The sequence below is a fragment of the Pseudophryne corroboree genome, chromosome 4 (genome assembly GCF_028390025.1).
Source record: "Pseudophryne corroboree isolate aPseCor3 chromosome 4, aPseCor3.hap2, whole genome shotgun sequence".
In the NCBI taxonomy this organism is placed as follows: Eukaryota; Metazoa; Chordata; class Amphibia; order Anura; family Myobatrachidae; genus Pseudophryne; species Pseudophryne corroboree.
The window spans coordinates 842,357,849-842,379,580 of NC_086447.1; the positions used below are offsets into that span (position 1 = coordinate 842,357,849).

Consider the following 21,732-nt stretch of genomic DNA (forward strand, 5'->3'; position numbering starts at 1 on the left):
ACATCCCTGATAGCCTCTGTCAACAATTGCTCCCCCTTTGCAAGAGATGTAGACCCCCGCAACACGTCCCCATCACTGTCTGTGGTGTCAGAATCGGTATCCGTGTCGTCTTGTGTGACCTGCACAAGCGCACGTTTGTGGGGGTATACAGCGGGGCGTCCTGAGGTACCAGAAACCGGCCATACTGCCATAGAGCTCTGTAATACCTGGGTTGCAGATTCATTACTTGCAACCCTGTCAGAAATCTGAGAAATCCAAGATTTGATAGAGGAAAACCACTCGGGTTCCCTTGCTGGTATCTGTGCTAAACCAGTGCTATCCTGATTATATGGAATGGGATCATCCTGGGAGGATAAATCCTCTGCAGCATATGACACAGTGGTGGTCATTCCGAGTTGATCGTTAGCTGCATTCATTCGCTGTGCAGCGATGAGGCAAAAAAACTGCACTTCTGCGCATGCATTGCAATGCGCACGCGCGACGTACTATTACAACGAACGATGTCGTTTCACACAGGGTCTAGCGAAGAATTTCAGTCGCACTGGTGGCTGCAGAGTGATTGACATGAAGTGGGCGTTTCTGGGTGTCAACTGACGGTTTTTAGGGAGTTTTTGAAAAAACGCAGGCGTACCAGGAAAAACGCAGGCGTGGCAGGGCGTGTTCGTGACATCAAAACAGGAACTGAACAGTCTGTAGTGATCGCAAGCGCTGAGTAGGTTTTGAGCTACTCTAAAACTGCACAAAAAAAAAAACTTTGTAGCCGCTTTGCGATCCTTTCGTTCGCACTTCTGCTAAGCTAAAATACACTCCCAGTGGGAGGCGGCATAGCGTTTGCACGGCTGCTAAAAATTGCTAGCGAGCGAACAACTCGGAATGACCACCAGTGTCCCTGGACATAGCTAATGGAGACCACCAAACACTCCACACAAACACACACACAGATGAGGGCAGACAGAGCCCCCCCCCCCCCCCCCCCCCTCCAAGAATGGCAAGAGAGACGCAAAGATTGGAGCCAACCCACACACAGCGCTTTTAGCAAAGGGAGACCCCTTGTCAGCGCTGACTGTGCACTTTAATAGGACACACAGTCTTATTACAGCCTCCCCTCCCTTCTACAACCCCCTGGTACCGTGTACAGATAGCTGTAGTTGCTGTGGAGGGACCTATTCTTCCTCTCAGCGCTGTGCAGGTAGGAAAATGGCTTTGGAACGCTGCTGGGTCCGCTCTGAGGAGAAGCTCCGCCCCTTAATGGCGCTGTCTTCCCGCTCTTCATAGATTATACTGGCCTGAGGAAAATGTGCTGGCTGAGATCCGCGGACCCCGACAGGCTTCTGGACCAGTGTAGGGGGTAAGCGCTGGCCAAGGGCGCCCCTCACAGCGCCACACCATGTGCCGCTGAGCCTTCACAGGAGCGCAGCTAATACTCCCCGCTGCCGCCATCCCTCCACGCTGCCGCCATCTTCACACCGGCCCCCCGCTTGCTAGGGGGGTCGGTGTCTCACTCACCACATCTTCAGCTCTGTAAGGGGTTGGCGGCATGCTACTGGGGCGAGCGGTCCCCTATGGCGGGGAACGATCCGACCCCTCTGGAGCTCAATGTCCAGTCAGCGGAGACAGTGGTTCAGACCCCACAGGACGGACACTGCTCCCCCCCTTAGTCCCTCGCTCCAGATAGGCTGTTGCCAGCAGCCTCCCTGTAAAAAAATAAACTCTAAAAATAAACTTTTCCAGAAAAGCTCTGTAGAGCTCCCCTAGCTGTGACCGGCTCCTCCGGGCACATTTTCTAAACTGAGTCTGGTAGGAGGGGCATAGAGGGAGGAGCCAGCCCACACTCTCAAACTCTTAAAGTGCCAATGGCTCCTGGTGGACCCGTGTATACCCCATGGTACTAATGTGGACCCCAGCATCCTCTAGGACGTAAGAGAAAATAAGATTTTACTTACCGGTAAATCTATTTCTCGTAGTCCGTAGTGGATGCTGGGGACACCGTTAGGATCATGGGGAATAGACGGGCTCCGCAGGAGACAGGGCACTTTAAGAAAGAATTTGGATACTGGTGTGCTCTGGCTCCTCCCTCTATGTCCCTCCTCCAGACCTCAGTTAAAGAAACTGTGCCCGGAAGAGCTGACAGTACAAGGAAAGGATTTTGGAATCCAGGGCAAGACTCATACCAGTCACACCAATCACACCGTATACCTTGTGATAAACTTACCCAGTTAACAGTATGAACAACAACGGAGCATCAGATCAACCCTGATGCAACCAAACATAACCCTTATTTAAGCAATAACTATATACAAGTATTGCAGAAGAAGTCCGCACTTGGGACGGGCGCCCAGCATCCACTACGGACTACGAGAAATAGATTTACCGGTAAGTAAAATCTTATTTTCTCTAACGTCCTAGTGGATGCTGGGGACTCCGTAAGGACCATGGGGATTATACCAAAGCTCCCAAACGGGCAGGAGAGTGCGGATGACTCTGCAGCACCGAATGAGCAAACACAAGGTCCTCCTCAGCCAGGGTATCAAACTTGTAAAACTTTGCAAAAGTGTTCGAACCTGACCAAGTAGCTGCTCGGCAAAGCTGTAATGCCGAGACCCCTCGGGCAGCCGCCCAAGAAGAGCTCACCTTCCTTGTGGAGTGGGCTTTTACTGATTTTGGAAGCGGCAATCCAGCCGCAGAATGAGCCTGCTGAATCGTGTTACAGATCCAGCGAGCAATAGTTTGCTTTGAAGCAGGAGCACCCAGCTTGTTGGATAAACAGCGACTCAGTTTTCCTGACTCTAGCCGTTCTGGCTACATAAACCTTCAAAGCCCTGACTACATCCAGTGACTCAGAATCCTGGAATCCTCAGAATGCACTGGCTCCTCCCTCTATGCCCCTCCTCCAGACCTCAGTTAGAGAACTGTGCCCAGAGGAGATGGACAATACAAGGCAGGATTTAGCAATCCAAGGGCAAGATTCATACCAGCCCACACCAATCATACCATGTAACCTGGAACATACATAACCAGTTAACAGTATGAACAAAAACAACAGTAACGGTCCTAGACCAATGTCAACTGTAACATAACCCTTATGTAAGCAACAACTATATACAAATCTTGCAGAGTTTCCGCACTGGGACGGGCGCCCAGCATCCTCTACGGACTAGGAGAAATAGATTTACCGGTAGGTTTAAAATCTTATTTTCTCTTACGTCCTAGAGGATGCTGGGGACTCCGTAAGGACCATGGGGTTTATACCAAAGCATCCAATCGGGCGGGAGAGTGCGTATGACTCTGCAGCACCGACTGAGCAAATGCTAGGTCCTCATCAGCCAGGGTATCAAACTTGTAGAATTTAGCAAAAGTGTTTGACCCCGACCAAGTCGCCGCTCGGCAAAGTTGTAAAGCCGAGACGCCTCGGGCAGCCGCCCAAGAAGAGCCCACCTTCCTAGTGGAATGGGCCTTAACCGAATTTGGTACCGGCAATCCAGCCGTAGAGTGAGCCTGCTGAATCGTATTACAGATCCAGCGAGCAATAGTCTGCTTTGAAGCAGGAGCGCCAATCTTATTGGCCGCATACAGGACAAACAGAGCCTCTGTTTTCCTAATTCTAGCCGTCCTGGCTACATAAATCTTTTTTTTTTTTTATAAAGTAATTTTTATTCAGCAGTCTGGAGATTAAGGTACATACATTGCAGAGCATAATCATGTCTCAAGCATTACATCTATTCAAAATATGTCAAGTCGCGTTTTACACATATCTTACATCAAAAAAGTATCAATACATTTTCAGTATAGATGTATACTAGGATTTCCTAATGCTCTAACCTTCATGACTTACAAAATCCGCACCCATCTATATTAGTCCTCATTTATTTTTTATATTTAAACCCGTAATCTAAACTATAGAAAAATAACAAACAACCAAAGAAAAAGGCAAGGGAGGCAAATTAAGGAGTATTTTGATTCAGGGCTCCACTAGTCATACACGTGTGTGAGCATGTGGGCTCACAGGGCCCAACCGTCATCGTCTCAGTACACTTCAGTCATAGTAATTTATTGACATGCTTGCACTTTAGTGTCTACTATATTTGGGGAACAGGATGAGAGTGGGGGGAATCTAGCCATGGAGACCAAACTTTTTCAAACTTAGCTGATGCGTTTTGCTTCATGTAAACATATCTCTCCTTAATTATAGTGTCATTAATTAAGGCCTTAAGTGCAGATATTAACGGTCCTTTAGGGGCCATCCACACTCTTGCAATGCAAACCTTAGCCAAGGCACATACATTTAGAGCATAGAGACCCATTGAACCAGACTCAGGAGCAAGGCACCCCATTCCCAATATACAGAATTGTGGGGTAAGCAGTCCGCCAGGCACCCCCGTACTCTCCAGAATTGACCCGACCCCCGACCAGAACACCCCCAACCTCGGACAGTCCCACACTAAATGCCAGTATGTTCCCACCGCCCCCCCACACTTAGGACAGAGAGGAGATCTGCCTGTGCCAAACGTAGCCAGTCTAGCTGGAGTCATATAAGTTCTGTGTAAAATGAAGAATTGAATCTGTTGATATCTAAGGGACTTAGTAACCTTAGCAGGGTATTCTAAAGCGAGGACCCAATCCTCCTCATTTATTGGACCCAGATCCTCCTCCCACTTTCCACGGAGACGCGTCAAGGGGTCCGCATGGAGCTTGGTGAGAAGATATCCATACGCAAGTGAGACCATCTTAGCCTGACCCAAAGTGGTCACAAATGTCTTGATGGGAAATGGGAGGATTCGCGGGGGTGATTCAGCAAATTGGGTCTGGAGGGCATGACGAAGCTGGAGGTATCTGAAGAAGTAGGAATTGGGTAGGTCAAACTCATCCCTCAGCTGTTGAAAGGATTTTAATGTAGTATCTAGATAAAGTTGAGAGACAGAGATCACCGATCTAGGAGCCCACACCTCCCGCCCCTCAAGCGCATGCAATTCAGGGAGCCAGTCAGAGTACCACAGGGGAGTATCCGGGTCTAGGTCGTCATATCTCAGGAGGTCTCTCAGGGCCCTCCAAATCTTTAGGGCCTGAAAAATGATAGGGGGAAGAAACCTAGCTATGCTCCCACTCAGTAGCACCTGCATAGGAGAGAGGTAGGGAAAGTAACAACGGATAAACTCACAATGTAGAGAGTCGGTCTCAGAGTTTTGTGCCCATATAGTGATATGAGTCAGCTGAGCAGCGAAGTAATATATCTGAAAGTTAGGTAGAGCCAGGCCACCGTCAGATCTCTGTCTGGTAAGAGTATTTAACTGTATCCTAGGTCTTTTATTAGCCCAGATCAGTGAGGACAGAACGCTATTCAATTTTCTAAAGAATGTTGGATAGATATATACCGGGGATTGAAGAATAATATATAGGAGTTTAGGCAGTATAATCATTTTAATGAGATTAACCCTGCCAGAGACCGTTAGTGGAAGCTTACACCAAGTCTTAGATTTGCCCATGACCCACTGCATGGTCGGATCCAGATTCAGGGGGAGAAAATCAGAAGGGTCATTAGTTATTTGGATTCCAAGGTACTTAAACTGTACCGTCCAACACAGTGGTAGGGGGATTTTGGAAACAGTAGGAGGGGGGCCTATGACTGGCATAATGTATGATTTAGGCCAGTTAATTCTAAGGCCCGAGTGATCTCCAAATCTTTCTATCACATGCAGCAGGATGGGCATTGACCTGGTGTAATCCTGCAAAAACAGCAACATGTCATCGGCATAAAGAGCTATCCCATCCTCACGTGATCCTGTACATATTCCCACAATATCCGGGTGTGATCTAATCAAGCATGCCAGGGGCTCTATGGCCAAGGCAAACAGCGTAGGGGACAGGGGGCAACCCTGTCTAGTACCTCGGGTCAACTGAAAAGATGGGGATACATAACCGTTCACCAAGATCCTGGCACTCGGATGTTGATACAGTAGTTTAATCCATTTTATATAATTGGGTCCAAATCCCATACGAGCCAACACCTCCCACAAATAAGCCCACTCAATGCTGTCAAAGGCCTTGGCCGCATCCAGCGAGACCACAGCCGAGTCAGAAGGGAGTCCGTGTGGGAGCTGTAAAATGGTATGCAATCTACGTAAATTAATAGACGTGGACTTTCCTGGCATGAAGCCAGTCTGATCCGGGTGAATGAGGGAGGTTATCACTGTGTTAAGCCGTATTGCCAGTATCTTTGCCAGGATCTTGGCGTCGGTGGGAATCAGGGATATCGGTCTATAGGAGTCCAGAGATTTGGGGTCTTTACCGGGTTTTGGGATCACTATTATAACTGCCTCTGACATGGAGGGGGGGAGATCGTTTCTGGCAAATATATCTAAATATAGGGCATGCAGCTTGGGGCCAAAAAAATCAATATGATTCTTATATACCTCGGAGGGAATTCCGTCGCATCCCGGAGCCTTGCCATTAGGGGACATACCAATGGCCGCAGTCACCTCCTCGAGCGTTAAAGGTGCCTCCAGCAACTCGCAGGCCTCAGAGGAGAGTGCAGGTAGCGGGACACCCCCCATGTAGCGTGAAAGATCAGAAGTAGAGCGCTGCAACTGAGAATTATAAACCTCAGAAAAGTAAGATCGGAATAACAGCGCAATGTCCGGTGTGGTGTCGACAAAGGAGCCATCCGCTCCGGACATCTGGGTGATCGTGGTCCCAGGGCGATCGTAATGTATAAGGCGGGCCAGAAGGCCCCCCGTCCTATCAGCCTGCATATATATATTAGTAGCTTTGAAAAGAAGGGAGCGAGAGTTTCTATCAGACAGGTGGGCCAACCAGACTGACTGAGCCACCAGCCATCGTGTCTTTGTCGCAGGGGCGTTGTCAGATAAATATTGGGACTCTAGGTCTCTAGCATCTTTTTCAAGGGCCTGTTCTCTCTCCCTAGAGGCCATTTTATGAGCCGCTATCCGTCCAATATATGAGCCTCTCAAGAACGCTTTAAACGAGTCCCAAACTACTGTACCCGGGGCAGACCCTATATTGTCGCCAAAGAACCCCTCCCATTGAGTCTCCAAGTCACCGCAGTCCCCCAGCTGGGTCAGCCAGGAGGGGTGCAATTTCCAATAGGAGTGCCCCCTCTGACTTTCCACAGCAAGAGTCATCATCAGAGGAGAGTGATCAGAGACCCCTCGAGCCTCGTAGTGGACGTCAATTATCCTAGGGACGAGGGTGGGGGACACCAGCATCAGGTCAATTCTGGAGAAGGAGCCATGAGTACTGGAGAAGCAGGAGAACTGACGAACCGCAGGATGACGAAGTCGCCATACATCTACCCATTGCAAACTATTTAAAAAATCCGCAAACTTGGTAGGACCACCTCCCGCCAGCGCAGCCGGTGGGGAGTGCCATCGGTCCATAGACAGATCCAGGACATTATTAAAATCCCCCAAGCATATCACTGGGGTATTAGGGGAGGGGGCTATGAAGGACGCAGCTTGTTGCAGCACATTGTATGAGAAAGGAGGGGGGACATACACTGCTAATATGTAATAGGGCTGGGAGTTCAGCTTGCACTCTATAAATACATATCTTCCATACGGGTCAGTTTTAATCGATATCAACTCGAATTGCACTGTCTTCTTAATCAAAACTGAGACCCCCCTAGAAAAGGAGGAGTGGGAGGCATGATATGCCCAGCCCACCCAGGCCCGTCGTAAGGACAGTAACCTCTGTCCCTCCAAGTGGGTCTCACTGAGGCATGCAATATCCGGGTCATATTTCTTAATCATATTTAGTATCAAAGAGCGTTTGATGTTGTTATTCAGACCTCGAACATTCCATGCCAGAATTTTCAGATTAATCATGACCCCCTATAAACTCTATACACCTCCCGGATGGACCTCTCCCAAAATACATTTTGAGTATAAGCATTATCAATACCCATAAAACATGACGTATATGAGCCCTGCGTTGTAAGCCACAGCATCTAAATATGAAACATCCTTGCCTCCGTAAATACTTGAATAAGAAAAATAACAAACTAAAGAAAAAAATAAAACCCCAAAAATAGTAAAAGGAAACGCAACTAGCAGCTTCCCAAATAACCATTCCCTCCCCGTATACCACCCCCAACTTCGGCATACTTATATCCCGAACAATCAGCTAGCTACCAAGCGCTAGGAAGGCTAGATTCTTAACTGAACCTCCAACCCTTCTCTAGCCAACGCCGCTTGGCCGTACAAGTCTTGAGCCACCAGTGCAAAGAGAGGGGGCTCCCCGAACCATGATCAAGCCTCCGGTGGATCAAACCCCGGGCTGTTTTCGTAGGAGATCACTCCGGAGCCAGTTGCCGAGCACCCGGTGCATATCTGTCCAGCCACTGGGCCGCCTCTCTGGGGGAGTTGAAAAACTTGGTCTCCCCATCCGCCACAACTCGGAGCCTTGAGGGAAACAGCATAGAGTATGAAATGTTGAGGTCTCGCAGCCGTCTTTTGATGGGCATAAACTGGGCACGGTCCTTCTGGACGTCAGCGGCAAAGTCCGGGAAGGCCGAAACCCTAACTCCATTGCGGATCAGCGGGCCCTTCGTGCGACCTAAACGGAGAACCGAGTCACGGTCTTTATAGTGCAGGAATTTAGCGATGAAGGTGCGAGGAGGGGCACCTGGGGGTAAAGGCCGAGATGGTATCCTATGTGCACGCTCCACCGTAAAATGGGCCGTAAAGGACTCAGCGCCATATAGTTCTTTAAGCCAGGATTCGAGGAATTCCTCCGGCTGCGGACCCTCTTCTTTTTCAGGCAGGCCTACGAATCTGACGTTGTTCCTACGCAGCCGTCCCTCCATGTCTAGGAGCTTGGTTTGAAGTGAGGAGACCTGCTGGGTCACCCCGGATACAGATTGCTTAAGGGGACCACATAAATCTTCCAGGTTGGAGACCCGTGTCTCCGCCTCACCCACTCTCTCTCGGATACGCTGTACATCTTGGCGGAGCAAGGAGAGATCGCACTGCACCTTTTCCATCTTATCGGAGAGACGCTGTTCACTGCCGGCTATAGCCTCCAGCACTTGTTGAATAGACGGGGCCCCCACCACTTCCGGGGAATCAACCGCTGTCTCAGGAGGGAAGGTCGAGTGTGTTGGAGAGGCTTCTTGAGAAGGAGCCGGTGCAGCCCTAGGGTTGGGTTGCCTGGTAAATTTTTCAAGTTTGGCCGCGGCCGCACTCCGGCCGCCCCCCACCATGCTGAGCAGGAGCAGTCACACACTTCCCAGATTAAGGCTATAGTATAGGGTTGTGGCTAGATGACGGACGCAGCCAGGCCGCGTATAATCAGTGGCGGGAATCAGCCGCGTACAGTCAATATGTCAGAATAGTAAAATAGGATGATGGTACGTAGTACACTGTGAGAAATTGGTGCAGCACAGCAGTGTAGGCAGATCTGATTTAAGTGCAGTTCCAGTATGTTATATTGGAAGGGCAGTGCACAATAAATAGCTGAGTTTGTCTCCAGTCTCAGGTAGGTATTAGCATAGTCATTAGGAGAGTAGTAGTAGAAGAAATCAGTGTGCATTAAAGGATCCTGTCAGGAATGGGAGAGAGCAGCATGCAGAAAGGTCTCAGAATGCAGGGACAGTTCGCAGGGCATATGAGAATATGTGAATCCCATCAGGTGATTTTACATGTGACCATGCGTGGGCAGCAGCCTATAATCAGCTTCTAAGATGGCCGCCGTGCCTCTTCCCCTTCCCCAGGAGTACCTTAATCTTTTCCAGCTACCAGGGCCCCAGATCACGGCCCGACAGGCATAGGAGATGTTATCCCCTGTTTCCAGACTCTCAGCGGCTTCCGGCAGCAGCAGCAACCCGCCGTTCGAGCTGCGGGCGACTCGCGGTCCGGGTCGCCGAAAATCGAGGCCGGGGATCCGGAGGAGGTGCAGGCCGCAGGGCTGGAAGTCGGGAAATGCCGCTCCACGAGTCCCGGAGAGTGCGCGATGAGGTGCCCGCCGGTGCCCACAGCCTGTGGTGATAGATTCCGGCCGGGCAGAGACACCAGAGGGGGTCAGGATTTATTGCAGGAGTTAATGGCCGGGGAGCTCCCGAACTCTGCTGCCTACTCCTCAGCCGTCGTAGCCACGCCCCCCGGCTACATAAATCTTTAAGGCCCTGACTACGTCTAGGGATCTGGAATCAATAGGTTGATTCATATGGAACGAAGAAACCACTTTAGGCAAAAATTGCGGACGTGTCCTCAATTCAGCTCGATCCACATGAAAAATCAAGTAGGGGCTCTTGTGTGAGAGAGCCGCCAATTCTGACACTCGCCTTGCTGATGCTAAGGCCAACAACAACATGACCACCTTCCAAGTAAGAAATTTCAACTCAACCTTGTTAAGCGGTTCAAACCAGTTTGATTTTAGGAACTGCAACACCACGTTCAAGTCCCATGGTGCCACTGGAGGCACAAAAGGGGTCTGGATGTGCAGCACTCCCGTTACAAACGTCTGGACTTCTGGAACAGAAGCCAATTCCTTCTGAAAGAAAATCGAGCGGGCCGAAATCTGTACCTTAACCGAGCCTAATTTCAGGCCCATATCCACTCCTGTCTGTAGGAAGTGGAGAAAACGACCCAGATGAAAATCTTCCGTAGGTGCATTCTTGGTCTCACACCAAGACACATACTTTCGCCAGATACGGTGGTAATGTTTTATCGTCACCTCCTTCCTAGCCTTTATTAAAGTAGGGATGACCTCTTCCGGAATCCCCTTTTTTGCTAGGATTCTGCGTTCAACCGTCATGCCGTCAAACGTAACCGCGGTAAGTCTTGAAATACACATGGCCCCTGCTGCAACAGGTCTTCCCTCAGAGGAAGAGGCCAGGGGTCTCCTGTGAGCATCTCTTGTAGATCCGAGTACCAGGCCCTTCGAGGCCAGTCTGGGACAACGAGTATCGTCTGTACTCTTCTTCGTCTTATGATCCTCAACACTTTCGTGATGAGAGGAAGAGGAGGGAACACGTAGACCGATTCGAACACCCACGGTGTTACCAGTGCATCTACTGCTACTGCCTGAGGGTCCCGAGACCTTGCGCAATACCTCCGAAGTTTTTGGTGGAGGCGTGACGCCATCATGTCTATTTGAGGGGTTCCCCAAAGACGTGTTACGTCTGCAAAGACTTCTTGATGAAGTCCCCACTCTCCTGGATGGAGATCGTGTCTGCTGAGGAAGTCTGCTTCCCAGTTGTCTACTCCCGGAATGAAGACAGCCGACAGAGCGCTTACATGATTTTCCGCCCAGCGAAGAATCCTTGTGGCTTCCGTCATCGCGACTCTGCTTCTTGTCCCGCCTTGGCGGTTCACATGAGCCACTGCTGTGACATTGTCTGATTGAATCAGAACCGGTAGGTTCCGAAGAAAACTCTCCGCTTGTCGAAGGCCGTTGTAAATGGCCCTGAGTTCCAACACATTGATGTGTAGACAGGACTCCTGGTCTGACCAAAGACCCTGAAAAGTCTTTCCCTGTGTGACCGCTCCCCATCCTCGGAGGCTTGCGTCCGTGGTAACCAGGATCCAGTCCTGAATCCCGAACCGGCGACCCTCCAGTAGGTGAGCACTTTGCAACCACCACAAAAGGGACACTCTGGTTCCTGGGGACAGAGTTATTTTCCGATGTAAGTGCAGATGGGACCCTGACCACTTGTCCAGAAGGTCCCATTGAAAAGTCAGTGCATGGAACCTTCCGAAGGGAATGGCCTCGTAGGCCGCCACCATTTTTCCCAGAACTCGAGTGCATTGGTGAACTGACACCCTTTTCGGTTTTAGCAGTTCTCTGACCATGTTCTGGATGTCTTGGGCCTTCTCTATTGGGAGAAAGACCTTCATTTGATCCGTATCCAGTATTATACCTAGTAACGGTAGTCGAGTTGTCGGAATCAACTGTGACTTTGGTAGATTTAGAATCCAACCGTGTTGCTGGAGCACTCTCAGAGAGAGCGCCACACTGCTCAGCAATTTCTCCCTTGACCTCGCTTTTATCAGGAGATCGTCCAAGTATGGGATAATTGTGACTCCATGCTTGCGCAGGACCACCATCATTTCCGCCATTATTTTGGTGAAAATCCTCGGGGCCGTGGAAAGTTCAAACGGCAACGTCTGAAATTGGTAATGACAATCCTGTACAGCGAATCTCAGGCATTCCTGATGGGGGCATATATGGGGACATGAAGGTACGCATCCTTTATGTCCAGAGACACCATAAACTCCCCCTCCTCCATGTTGGCTATTATCGCTCTGAGTGATTCCATTTTGAATTTGAATCTTTTTATGTACAGGTTTCGGGATTTCAGATTCAAAATCGGTCTGACCGAACCGTCCGGTTTTGGGACCACAAATAGGGTTGAGTAGTAACCTCTTCCCTGCTGGTGCAGGGGAACCTTGATTATCACTTGCTGTATACACAGCGTTTGAATTGCAGCTAACACTACATCCCTTTCCGATGTGGTAGCTGGTAGGGCCGATTTGAAAAATCGGCGCGGGGGCACCTCCTCGAATTCCAGTTTGTAACCCTGGGAAACTATTTCCAACACCCAGGGATTCAGGTCCGAACTGACCCAGGCCTGACTGAAAAGTCGAAGACGTGCCCCCACCGGTGCGGACTCCCTCAGGGGAGCCCCAGCGTCATGCTGTGGGTTTTGGAGCAGCCGGGGAGGACTTTTGTTCCTGGGCACCTGCCACAGCAGGTGCTCTCTTGCCTCTGCCCTTACCTCTGGCGAGGAAAGAGGATCCCCGACCTCTTTTGGACTTGTGCGACCGAAAGGACTGCATCTGATAGGGTGTTACTTTCTTTTGCTGTTGGGGAATATATGGTAAAAAATTTGATTTACCTGCTGTAGCTGTGGAAACCAGGTCCGTCAGCCCATCCCCAAACAATACATCCCCCTTATAGGGTAGTACTTCCATATGTTTCTTGGAATCCGCATCACCCGTCCATTGGCGAGTCGATAAGGATCTTCTCGCTGAGATAGCCATGGCATTGGCCCTAGAAGCTAGCAATCCAATGTCCCTTTGAGCATCCCTCATAAATAAGGCTGCGTCTTTTATATGGGCTAGAGTTAGGAATACAGTATCCTTATCCATAGTATCAAAGTGATCTGTCAGCTCATCTGTCCAAGCTGCAATTGCGCTACACACCCATGCCGACGCAATCGTCGGTCTTAGCACAGCACCCGTATGAGAATAAATACCCTTTAAGGTAGTTTCTTGCCTGCGATCTGCTGGGTCTTTAAGGGCCGCTGTGTCAGGAGACGGTAGCGCCACTTTCTTGAATAAGCGCGTCAGGGCCTTGTCCACAGTGGGGATAATTCCCAAATCTCCCTGTCCTGCTTAGGGAAAGGGTATGCCATAAAAATTCTTTTGGGGATCTGCGGTCTCTTATCCGGAGTCTCCCAAGCTTTTCCAAAGAACTCATTTAATTCATGAGATGTGGGAAAATTAATAATCTGTTTCTTTTCCTTAAACATGTGTACCCTTGTGTCGGGGACTGAGGGTTCATCCACAATATGCAACACATCCCTTATTGCCACAATCATACACTGAATAGTTTTAGTCACCCTAGGGTGCAATTTTACTTCGTCATAGTCGACACTGGAATCAGAATCCGTGTCGGTAGTAGTGTCTTGTGTTAAGGGACGTTTTTGAGACCCCGACGGGCCCTGTGAGTCGTTCCAATCTGAGGATTGACCGCCTGATGTCCCCCCTAAACCAGCCTTATATGTAAAGATGCCACACTTGCATGCAACGTATGCCACATGTCCATCCAATCAGGAATCGACACAACCGACGGGGACACACCACTCATTTGCTCCACCTCCTCCTTGGAGAAGCCTTCCGCCTTAGACATGTCGACACACACGTACCGACACCCCACATACACAGGGATTTACCTATAAGGGGACAAAACCCCAACCAGGCCCTTAGGAGAGACAGAGAGATAGAGTATGCCAGCACACACCCAGCGCTTAAAAACACTGGAATATACAACCAGATAGCGCTTTTATATGTTTATAATCGTTATCTCCACTCACTGCGTCGCCAAAGTGCCCCCCTCCTCCTTTTTCCAACCTGTGAAGCTCAGCAGGGGAGAGAACAGGGAGCCAGCGTTTTCTCATGCAGCCACTGTGGAGAAAATGGCGCTGGTTAGTGCTGAAGATCAAGCCCCGCCCACCCGACGGCGGGCTTCGGTCCCTTCATCATATATTAATAAAATGGCGGGGGTCTGCGGATTTACTGTCCCCCAGCCTAATCCACCTTATTTATGGCCAAAACGAGGTTTATTGCTGCCCAGCGCGCCCCCCCTGCACCCTTCAGTGCCTGCTTTGTGTGTGTCACTGGGAGCAATGTCACGCAGCTTACCGCTGCGCGCTTACCTCATGAAGATCTGATGTCTTCTGCCGCCTGAAGTCTTTTCCTCAATACTCACCGGCTTCTATCTTCGGCATCTGTGAGGAGGACGGTGGCGGCGCGGCTCCGGGACGAACCCCAGGTGAGACCTGTGTTCCGACTCCCTCTAGAGCTAATGGTGTCCAGTAGCCTAGAAGCAGTGCCCAACTTTACAAGCCAGCTCTGCTTCTCTCTTCTCGGTCCCACGATGCAGGGAGCCTGTTGCCAAAAGGACTCCCTGAAAATAAAAAACCTAACATAATTCTTTTTCCACAAAAGACTCTGGAGAGCCCTCTGCAGTGCACCCATTCTCCTCTGGGCACAAGATCTAACTGAGGTCTGGAGGAGAGGCATAGAGGGAGGAGCCAGTGCACACCCATAGTCAAAGTTCTTTTTAGGTGCCCTATCTCCTGCGGAGCCCGTCTACACCCCATGGTCCTTACGGAGTCCCCAGCATCCTCTAGGACGGAAGAGAAAATGGGTAGAGCCGAAATATGGACCTTAATGGAACCCAATTTCAGGCCCAAAGTCACTCCCGACTGTAGGAAGTGAAGGAAACGGCCCAGCTGGAATTCCTCCGTAGGGGCATTCCTGGCCTCACACCAAGCAACATATTTTCGCCATATACGGTGATAATGTTTAGCCGTCACGTCCTTCCTAGCCTTTATCAGCGTAGGAATAACCTCATCCGGAATGCCTTTTTCTGCTAGGATCCGGCGTTCAACCGCCATGCCGTCAAAAGCAGCCGTGGTAAGTCTGGGAACAGACAGGGCCCCTGTTGCAACAAGTCCTGTCTTAGAGGCAGAGGCCATGGGTCCTCTGTGAGCATTTCTTGCAGATCCGGATACCAAGTCCTTCTTGGCCAATCCTGAACAATGAGTATTGTTCTCACTCCTCTTTTTCTTATGATTCTCAGCACCTTTGGTATTAGAGGAAGAGGAGGAAATACATAAACCGACTGGAACACCCACGGTGTCACTAGTGCGTCTACAGCTATCGCCTGAGGGTCTCTTGACCTGGCGCAATATCTCTGTAGCTTTTTGTTGAGGCGGGATGCCATCATGTCCACCTGTGGCAGTTCCCACTGCCTTGCAATCTGCGTGAAGACTTCTTGATGGAGTCCCCACTCTCCCGGGTGGAGGTCGTGCCTGCTGAGGAAGTCTGCTTCCCAGTTGTCCACTCCCGGAATGAACACTGCTGACAGTGCTCCTACGTGATTCTCCGCCCAGCGAAGAATTCTGGTGGCTTCCGCCATCGCCACCCTGCTCCTTGTGCCGCCTTGGCGGTTTACATGAGCCACTGCGGTGATGTTGTCTGACTGAATCAGCACCGATTGGTCGCGAAGCAGGGTCTCCGCTTGACTTAGGGCGTTGTATATGGCCCTTAGTTCCAGGATATTGATGTGAAGGCAAGTCTCCTGACTTGACCACAGACCTTGGAAATTTCTTCCCTGTGTGACTGCCCCCCACCCTCGGAGGCTTGCATCCGTGGTCACCAGGACCCAGTCCTGAATGCCGAATCTGCGGCCCTCTAGAAGGTGAGCACTCTGCAGCCACCACAGGAGAGACACCCTGGCCCTGGGGGATAGGGTGATCAGCCGATACATCTGTAGATGTGATCCGGACCACTTGTCCAACAGATCCCATTGAAAGGTCCTCGCATGGAACCTGCCGAAAGGAATGGCCTCGTATGGTGCCACCATCTTTCCCAGGACTCGCGTGCAGTGATGCACCGACACCTGTTTTGGTTTTAATAGGTCTCTGACCAGTGTCATGAGCTCCTGAGCCTTCTCCATTGGGAGATAGACCCCCCTTCTGGTCTATGTCCAGAATCATGCCCAGGAAGGGCAGGTGAGTCGTAGGAATCAACTGCGACTTTGGAATATTTAGAATCCAGCCGTGCTGTTGCAACACTTCCCGAGAGCGTGCTACGCTGATCAGCAACTGCTCTCTGGACCTCGCCTTTATGAGGAGATCGTCCAAGTATGGGATAATTGTGACCCCTTGCTTTCGCAGGAGCACCATCATTTCCGCCATTACCTTGGTAAATATTCTCGGTGCCGTGGAGAGACCAAACGGCAACGTCTGGAATTGGTAATGACAATCCTGTACCACAAATCTGAGGTACGCCTGATGAGGTGGATAAATGGGGACATGAAGGTATGCATCCTTTATGTCCAGAGACACCATAAAATCCCCCCCTTCCAGGCTTGCGATGACCGCTCCGAGCGATTCCATCTTGAACTTGAACCTTTTCAGGTATATGTTCAGGGATTTTAAATTTAATATGGGTCTGACCGAACCGTCCGGTTTCGGTACCACAAACATGGTCGAATAATAACCCTTTCCTTGTTGAAGGAGGGGAACCTTGACCACCACCTGCTGAAGATACAATTTGTGAATTGCAGCTAACACTATTTCCCTCTCTAAGGGGGAAGCTGGCAGGGCCGATTTGAGGTATCGGTGAGGGGGCATCTCTTCGAATTCCAGCTTGTATCCCTGAGACACAATCTCTATCGCCCAGGGATCCACCTGGGAGTGAACCCACTTGTGGCTGAAATTTCGGAGACGCGCCCCCACCGGGCCTAGCTCCTCCTGTGGAGCCCCAGCGTCATGCGGTGGATTTAGTGGAAGCCGGGGAGGACTTCTGTTCCTGGGAACTAGCTGTGTTGTGCAGCTTCTTTCCTCTGCCCCTGCCTCTGGCAAGAAAGGACGCACCTCGGACTTTCTTGCCTTTTTGTGATCGAAAGGACTGCATTTGGTAATACGGTGCTTTCTTAGGTTGTGAGGGAACATACGGCAAAAAATTTTACTTTCCAGCAGTAGCTGTGGAGACCAGGTCCGAGAGACCTTCCCCAAACAACTCCTCACCCTTGTAAGGTAAAAACTCCATGTGCCTTTTTGAGTCGGCATCACCTGTCCATTGCCGAGTCCACAGGACCCTTCTGGCAGAAATCGACATTGCATTTATTCTAGAGCCCAGAAGGCAAATGTCCCTCTGGGCATCCCTCATATATAGGACAGCGTCTTTTATATGCCCCAGGGTCATTAATATAGTATCCTTGTCCAAGGTATCAAGTTCCTCAGATAAGATATCCGTCCATGCTGCTACAGCACTACACACCCATGCCGACGCAATTGCCGGCCTTCGTAAGGTACCTGAATGTATATAAATGGACTGGCATCTTTTAGGGTGGCCGTATCCTGTGACAGCAGGGCTACCCTTTTGGATAAGCGTGTGAGAGCTTTGTCCACCCTAGGGGAGGATTCACAGCGTAACCTGTCTGTTGGCGGGAAAGGATACAACATAAGCATCCGTTTGGAAATCTGCAGTTTTTTTATCTGGAGATTCCCAAGCCTTTTCACATAACTCATTTAGCTCATGTGAAGGGGGTAAGGTCACCACCTGCCTTTTTTTTCCCATACATATGAACCCTCTTGTCAGGGACTGGGGTTTCCTCTGTGATGTGCAACACATCCTTTATTGCTATAATCATATAACGGATGGCTTTAGCCAATTTAGGCTGTAACTTTGCATCATCGCCATTGACACTGGAGTCAGAATCCGTGTCGATATCGGTGTCAACAATTTGGGATAGTGGGCGCTTCTGAGACCCTGACGGCCTCTGCGACATAGGATCAGGCATGGGCTGAGACCCCGACTGTTCTAAGGTTTCAGCTTTATCCAACCTTTTATGCAAGGAATTAACATTATCATTTAAAACCTTCCACATATCCATCCAATCAGGTGTCGGCGCCGTCGGCGGCGACCCCACATTCATTTGCTCCCGCTCTGCTTCCACATAGCCTTCCTCGTCAAACATGTCGACACAAGCGTACCGACACACACACACACACACACACACACACACACACACACACACACACACACACACACACACACACGGGATGCTCTTTTTGAAGACAGTTCCCCCACAAGGCCTTTTGGAGAGACAGAGAGAGAGTATGCCAGCACACACCCCAGCGCTATATGTCCCAGGAATCACACAGTAACTTAGTGTTAACCCAGTAGCTGCTGTATATAATGTTTTTGCGCCTAATTTATGTGCCCCCCCTCTCTTTTTACCCTCTTCTACCGTGTTTCTGCAGGGGAGAGCCTGTGGAGCTTCCTCTCAGCGGAGCTGTGGAGAGAAAATGGCGCTGGTGAGTGCTGAGGAAGAAGCCCCGCCCCCTCAGCGGCGGGCTTCTGTACCGCGTTTCTGTGTAAAATTATGGCGGGGGCTCATGCATATATACAGTGCCCAACTGTATATATGCCCAACTTTTGCCAAGAGGTCTCTAATTGCTGCCCAGGGCGCCCCGCCCTGCGCCCTACAGTGACCGGAGTATGTGGGTTTAATGTGGGAGCAATGGCGCACAGCTGCAGTGCTGTGCACTACCTCAGTGAAGACTGGAGTCTTCTGCCGCCGGTTTCGAAGTCTTCTTGCTTCATTCACCGGCTTCTGTCTTCCGGCTCTGCGAGGGGGACGGCGGCGCAGCTCCGGGATCGGACGACAAAGGGTGAGATCCTGTGTATGATCCCTCTGGAGCTAATGGTGTCCAGTAGCCTAAGAAGCAGGACCTATCTTCAGTGAGTAGGGCTGCTTCTCTCCCCTCAGTCCCACGCTGCAGAGAGTCTGTTGCCAGCAGATCTCTCTGAAAATAAAAAAACCTAACAAAATACTTTCTTATAGCAAGCTCAGGAGAGCTCACTAAGTAGCACCCAGCTCGTCCGGGCACAGATTCAAACTGAGGTCTGGAGGAGGGACATAGAGGAAGGAGCCAGAGCACACCAGTATCCAAATTCTTTCTTAAAGTGCCCTGTCTCCTGCGGAGCCCGTCTATTCCCCATGGTCCTAACGGAGTCCCCAGCATCCACTAGGACGTTAGAGAAAGAAGCTTTAGCAAATCTACCCCTTAAGCCGGATACACACTAGAGCGACGGGGATTCGTTCCAACGTCGGAACGAATCCCTGTCAGCCCTAGATCGGGTGTACACACTGGGGCGATGCTAATGAAGATCAGAACAAACACGTTCCGTCCTTCATTAGCATACTATAGGACGCTAGCGACAACGCTTGGTTTTATGTACAGAACAAACAACCAAACGTCCATCGCTAGCGTCCGCGGAAGAGCGCAATCCCCCATACACACTGAGCAACGTAGGCAATATGTTGTTATGAAACGGCATATTGTGCCAACATCAACAGCTGTACAATGCATGTCATGTCCAAAGAATAATTAATGTGTTAGTAAATAGTCCCATGGTGTATTAAATAGAATATCAATCTTCCAGCAAAGAGAATACAGTACAATACACTTTCACCATACATGCATAAGCACATTTTTCATTGTAGCATACCTTGATCTCCCAAAACAAGTGCTCCGGCTTCTAAACCAAAATCTCCAGTTGCGCTGTCTCTGGACAGAGTTACTGTCAGCCCAGAGGTTGTAGTGGTGTTTCCACATACATAGATACCACGGGGAGCCACGTTGCACACTGCCTGCAGACATACGCAAGGTTTTCAATTAGAATATGAAATGCACGGCACACACTTAACCTTCAGGTCCAGATTTATCTAGCCCTGGAGAGTGATACATTGCACGGTGATAAAGTACTATGGGGAAGATGTATTAACCTGGAGAAGGCATAAGGAAGTGATAAACCAGTGATAAGTGCAAGGTGATAAACGCACCAACCAATCAGCTCCAATGTGTAAATTGACAGGAGCTGACTGGCTGGTGCGCTTATCACTGGTTATTCACTTCCTTATGCCTTCTCCAGGTTAATACATCTGCCCCCAAGTACCAGCTGCTAACTGTCATTTTTCAAACATTGGGGCAGATGTATTAACCTGGAGAAGGCATAAGGAAGTGATAAACCAGTGATAAAGCGGTGATATGTGCAAGGTGATAACGCACCAGCCAATCAGCTCCTAACTGTTAATTTACATATGGGAGCTGATTGGCTGGTGCATTTATCACTGGTTTATCACTTCCATATGCCTTCTCCAGGTTAATACATCTGCCCCACAGCCTGTAACATGGCAGTTAGGAGCTGGTTGGTTGGTACTTTATCACCGTGCAACTTATCACTCTCCAAGGCTTGATAAATCTGGGCTCCAGTGATTGTTTTTTGCTACATATGATGGCTAGGTAACATTAGTGATGGCCTGGACATATTAAAAAAGGTCTGGAAAAATGTTGTTATCTTAACCTGCAACATCTGACTTTTTCCTAAGCCAGGATCTCCAACTACTAGTATGTGAGGATCTCCACGAACTGGAATCCGGTTTTTGTCATCCACAAATTTTTGGCATCCTCCAAAAAGTGCAAGGGACAGACCAGCTTTTACCACCTAAAAGGAAAAATATCATTGCTTTTACTAAAGAAGAAATGGATTCCAAATAATAGGATTTTAATACCTACCTGTAAATCCTTTTCTCGTAGTCCAAAACGACTGGGGGAAACTAGTATGATGGGGTATAGACGGGGTCCAAAGGAGCCAGTGCACGTTAAATTTTCTTCACTGGGTGTGCTGGCTCCTCCTCTCTACCCCGTCCCACAGGCAGTTATAGGTAAAACACGTGTCCGAAGGAGAAAGGAGATATGTGAGAGAAGGAACAAGATAACAGAAAGGGTGGTGAGATTTACACACCAGCACACCACTAACATACAACAACCAGCAACGGCTGGTAACAACAACAGCAACAGCTGAACAGGTAACTATAGAACAAGAATCTGCAAAAAAGTCCACGCACTGAGGCGGGCGCCCAATGGGCTAGATGCATCATCGCTACGAAAGTGATAAAATGGAGAGTGAAAAGTACCAGCCAATCAGGTCCTACCTGCCATGTTACAGGCTGTGTTCGAAAAATGACAGTTAGGAGCTGATTGGCTGGTACTTTTTCACTTTCCAAGCGATGATGCATCTAGCCCAATATCCCTTATGGACTACGAGAAAAGGATTTATCGGTAGGTATTAAAATCCTATTTTCTCTAGCATCCATAAGGGATATTGGGGAAACTAGTACGATGGGGACGTCCCAAAGCTTCCAGAACAGGCGGGAATGTGCGGAGACTGCTGCAGCACCGCCTGCCCTAACTGGGTATCCTCTTTGGCCTGGGTATCAAATTTGTAGAACTTCACAAAAGTGTTCTTCCCTGACCAGGTAGCAGGTCGGCATAGTTGCAATGCCGAAACTCCACGGGCAGCCGCCCAGGAGGAGCCCACAGATCTAGTATAGTGGGCCTTTAGAAATTTAGGAACAGGTAAGGCTGCCGACACATAGGCCTGTTGGATAGTAAGCCTAATCCAACAAGCAATG

At 49.7% G+C, this 21,732-nt stretch overlaps 1 protein-coding gene across 5 annotated transcripts in view; it reads right to left on the reverse strand.

The window, feature by feature from the left end:
- MCM8 (minichromosome maintenance 8 homologous recombination repair factor) overlaps positions 1 to 21,732 on the reverse strand; it is a 182,585-nt gene that overhangs the window by 93,964 nt on the left and 66,889 nt on the right. For all 5 annotated transcript variants that reach the window (XM_063918595.1, XM_063918592.1, XM_063918593.1 and 2 more), the window contains 2 exons: positions 20,622 to 20,762; positions 19,767 to 19,908 (listed from right to left, as the gene is read on the reverse strand). In XM_063918595.1, the coding sequence (XP_063774665.1) occupies positions 19,767 to 19,908; positions 20,622 to 20,762 (283 nt within the window). The remainder of the gene's footprint in view (positions 1 to 19,766; positions 19,909 to 20,621; positions 20,763 to 21,732) is intronic.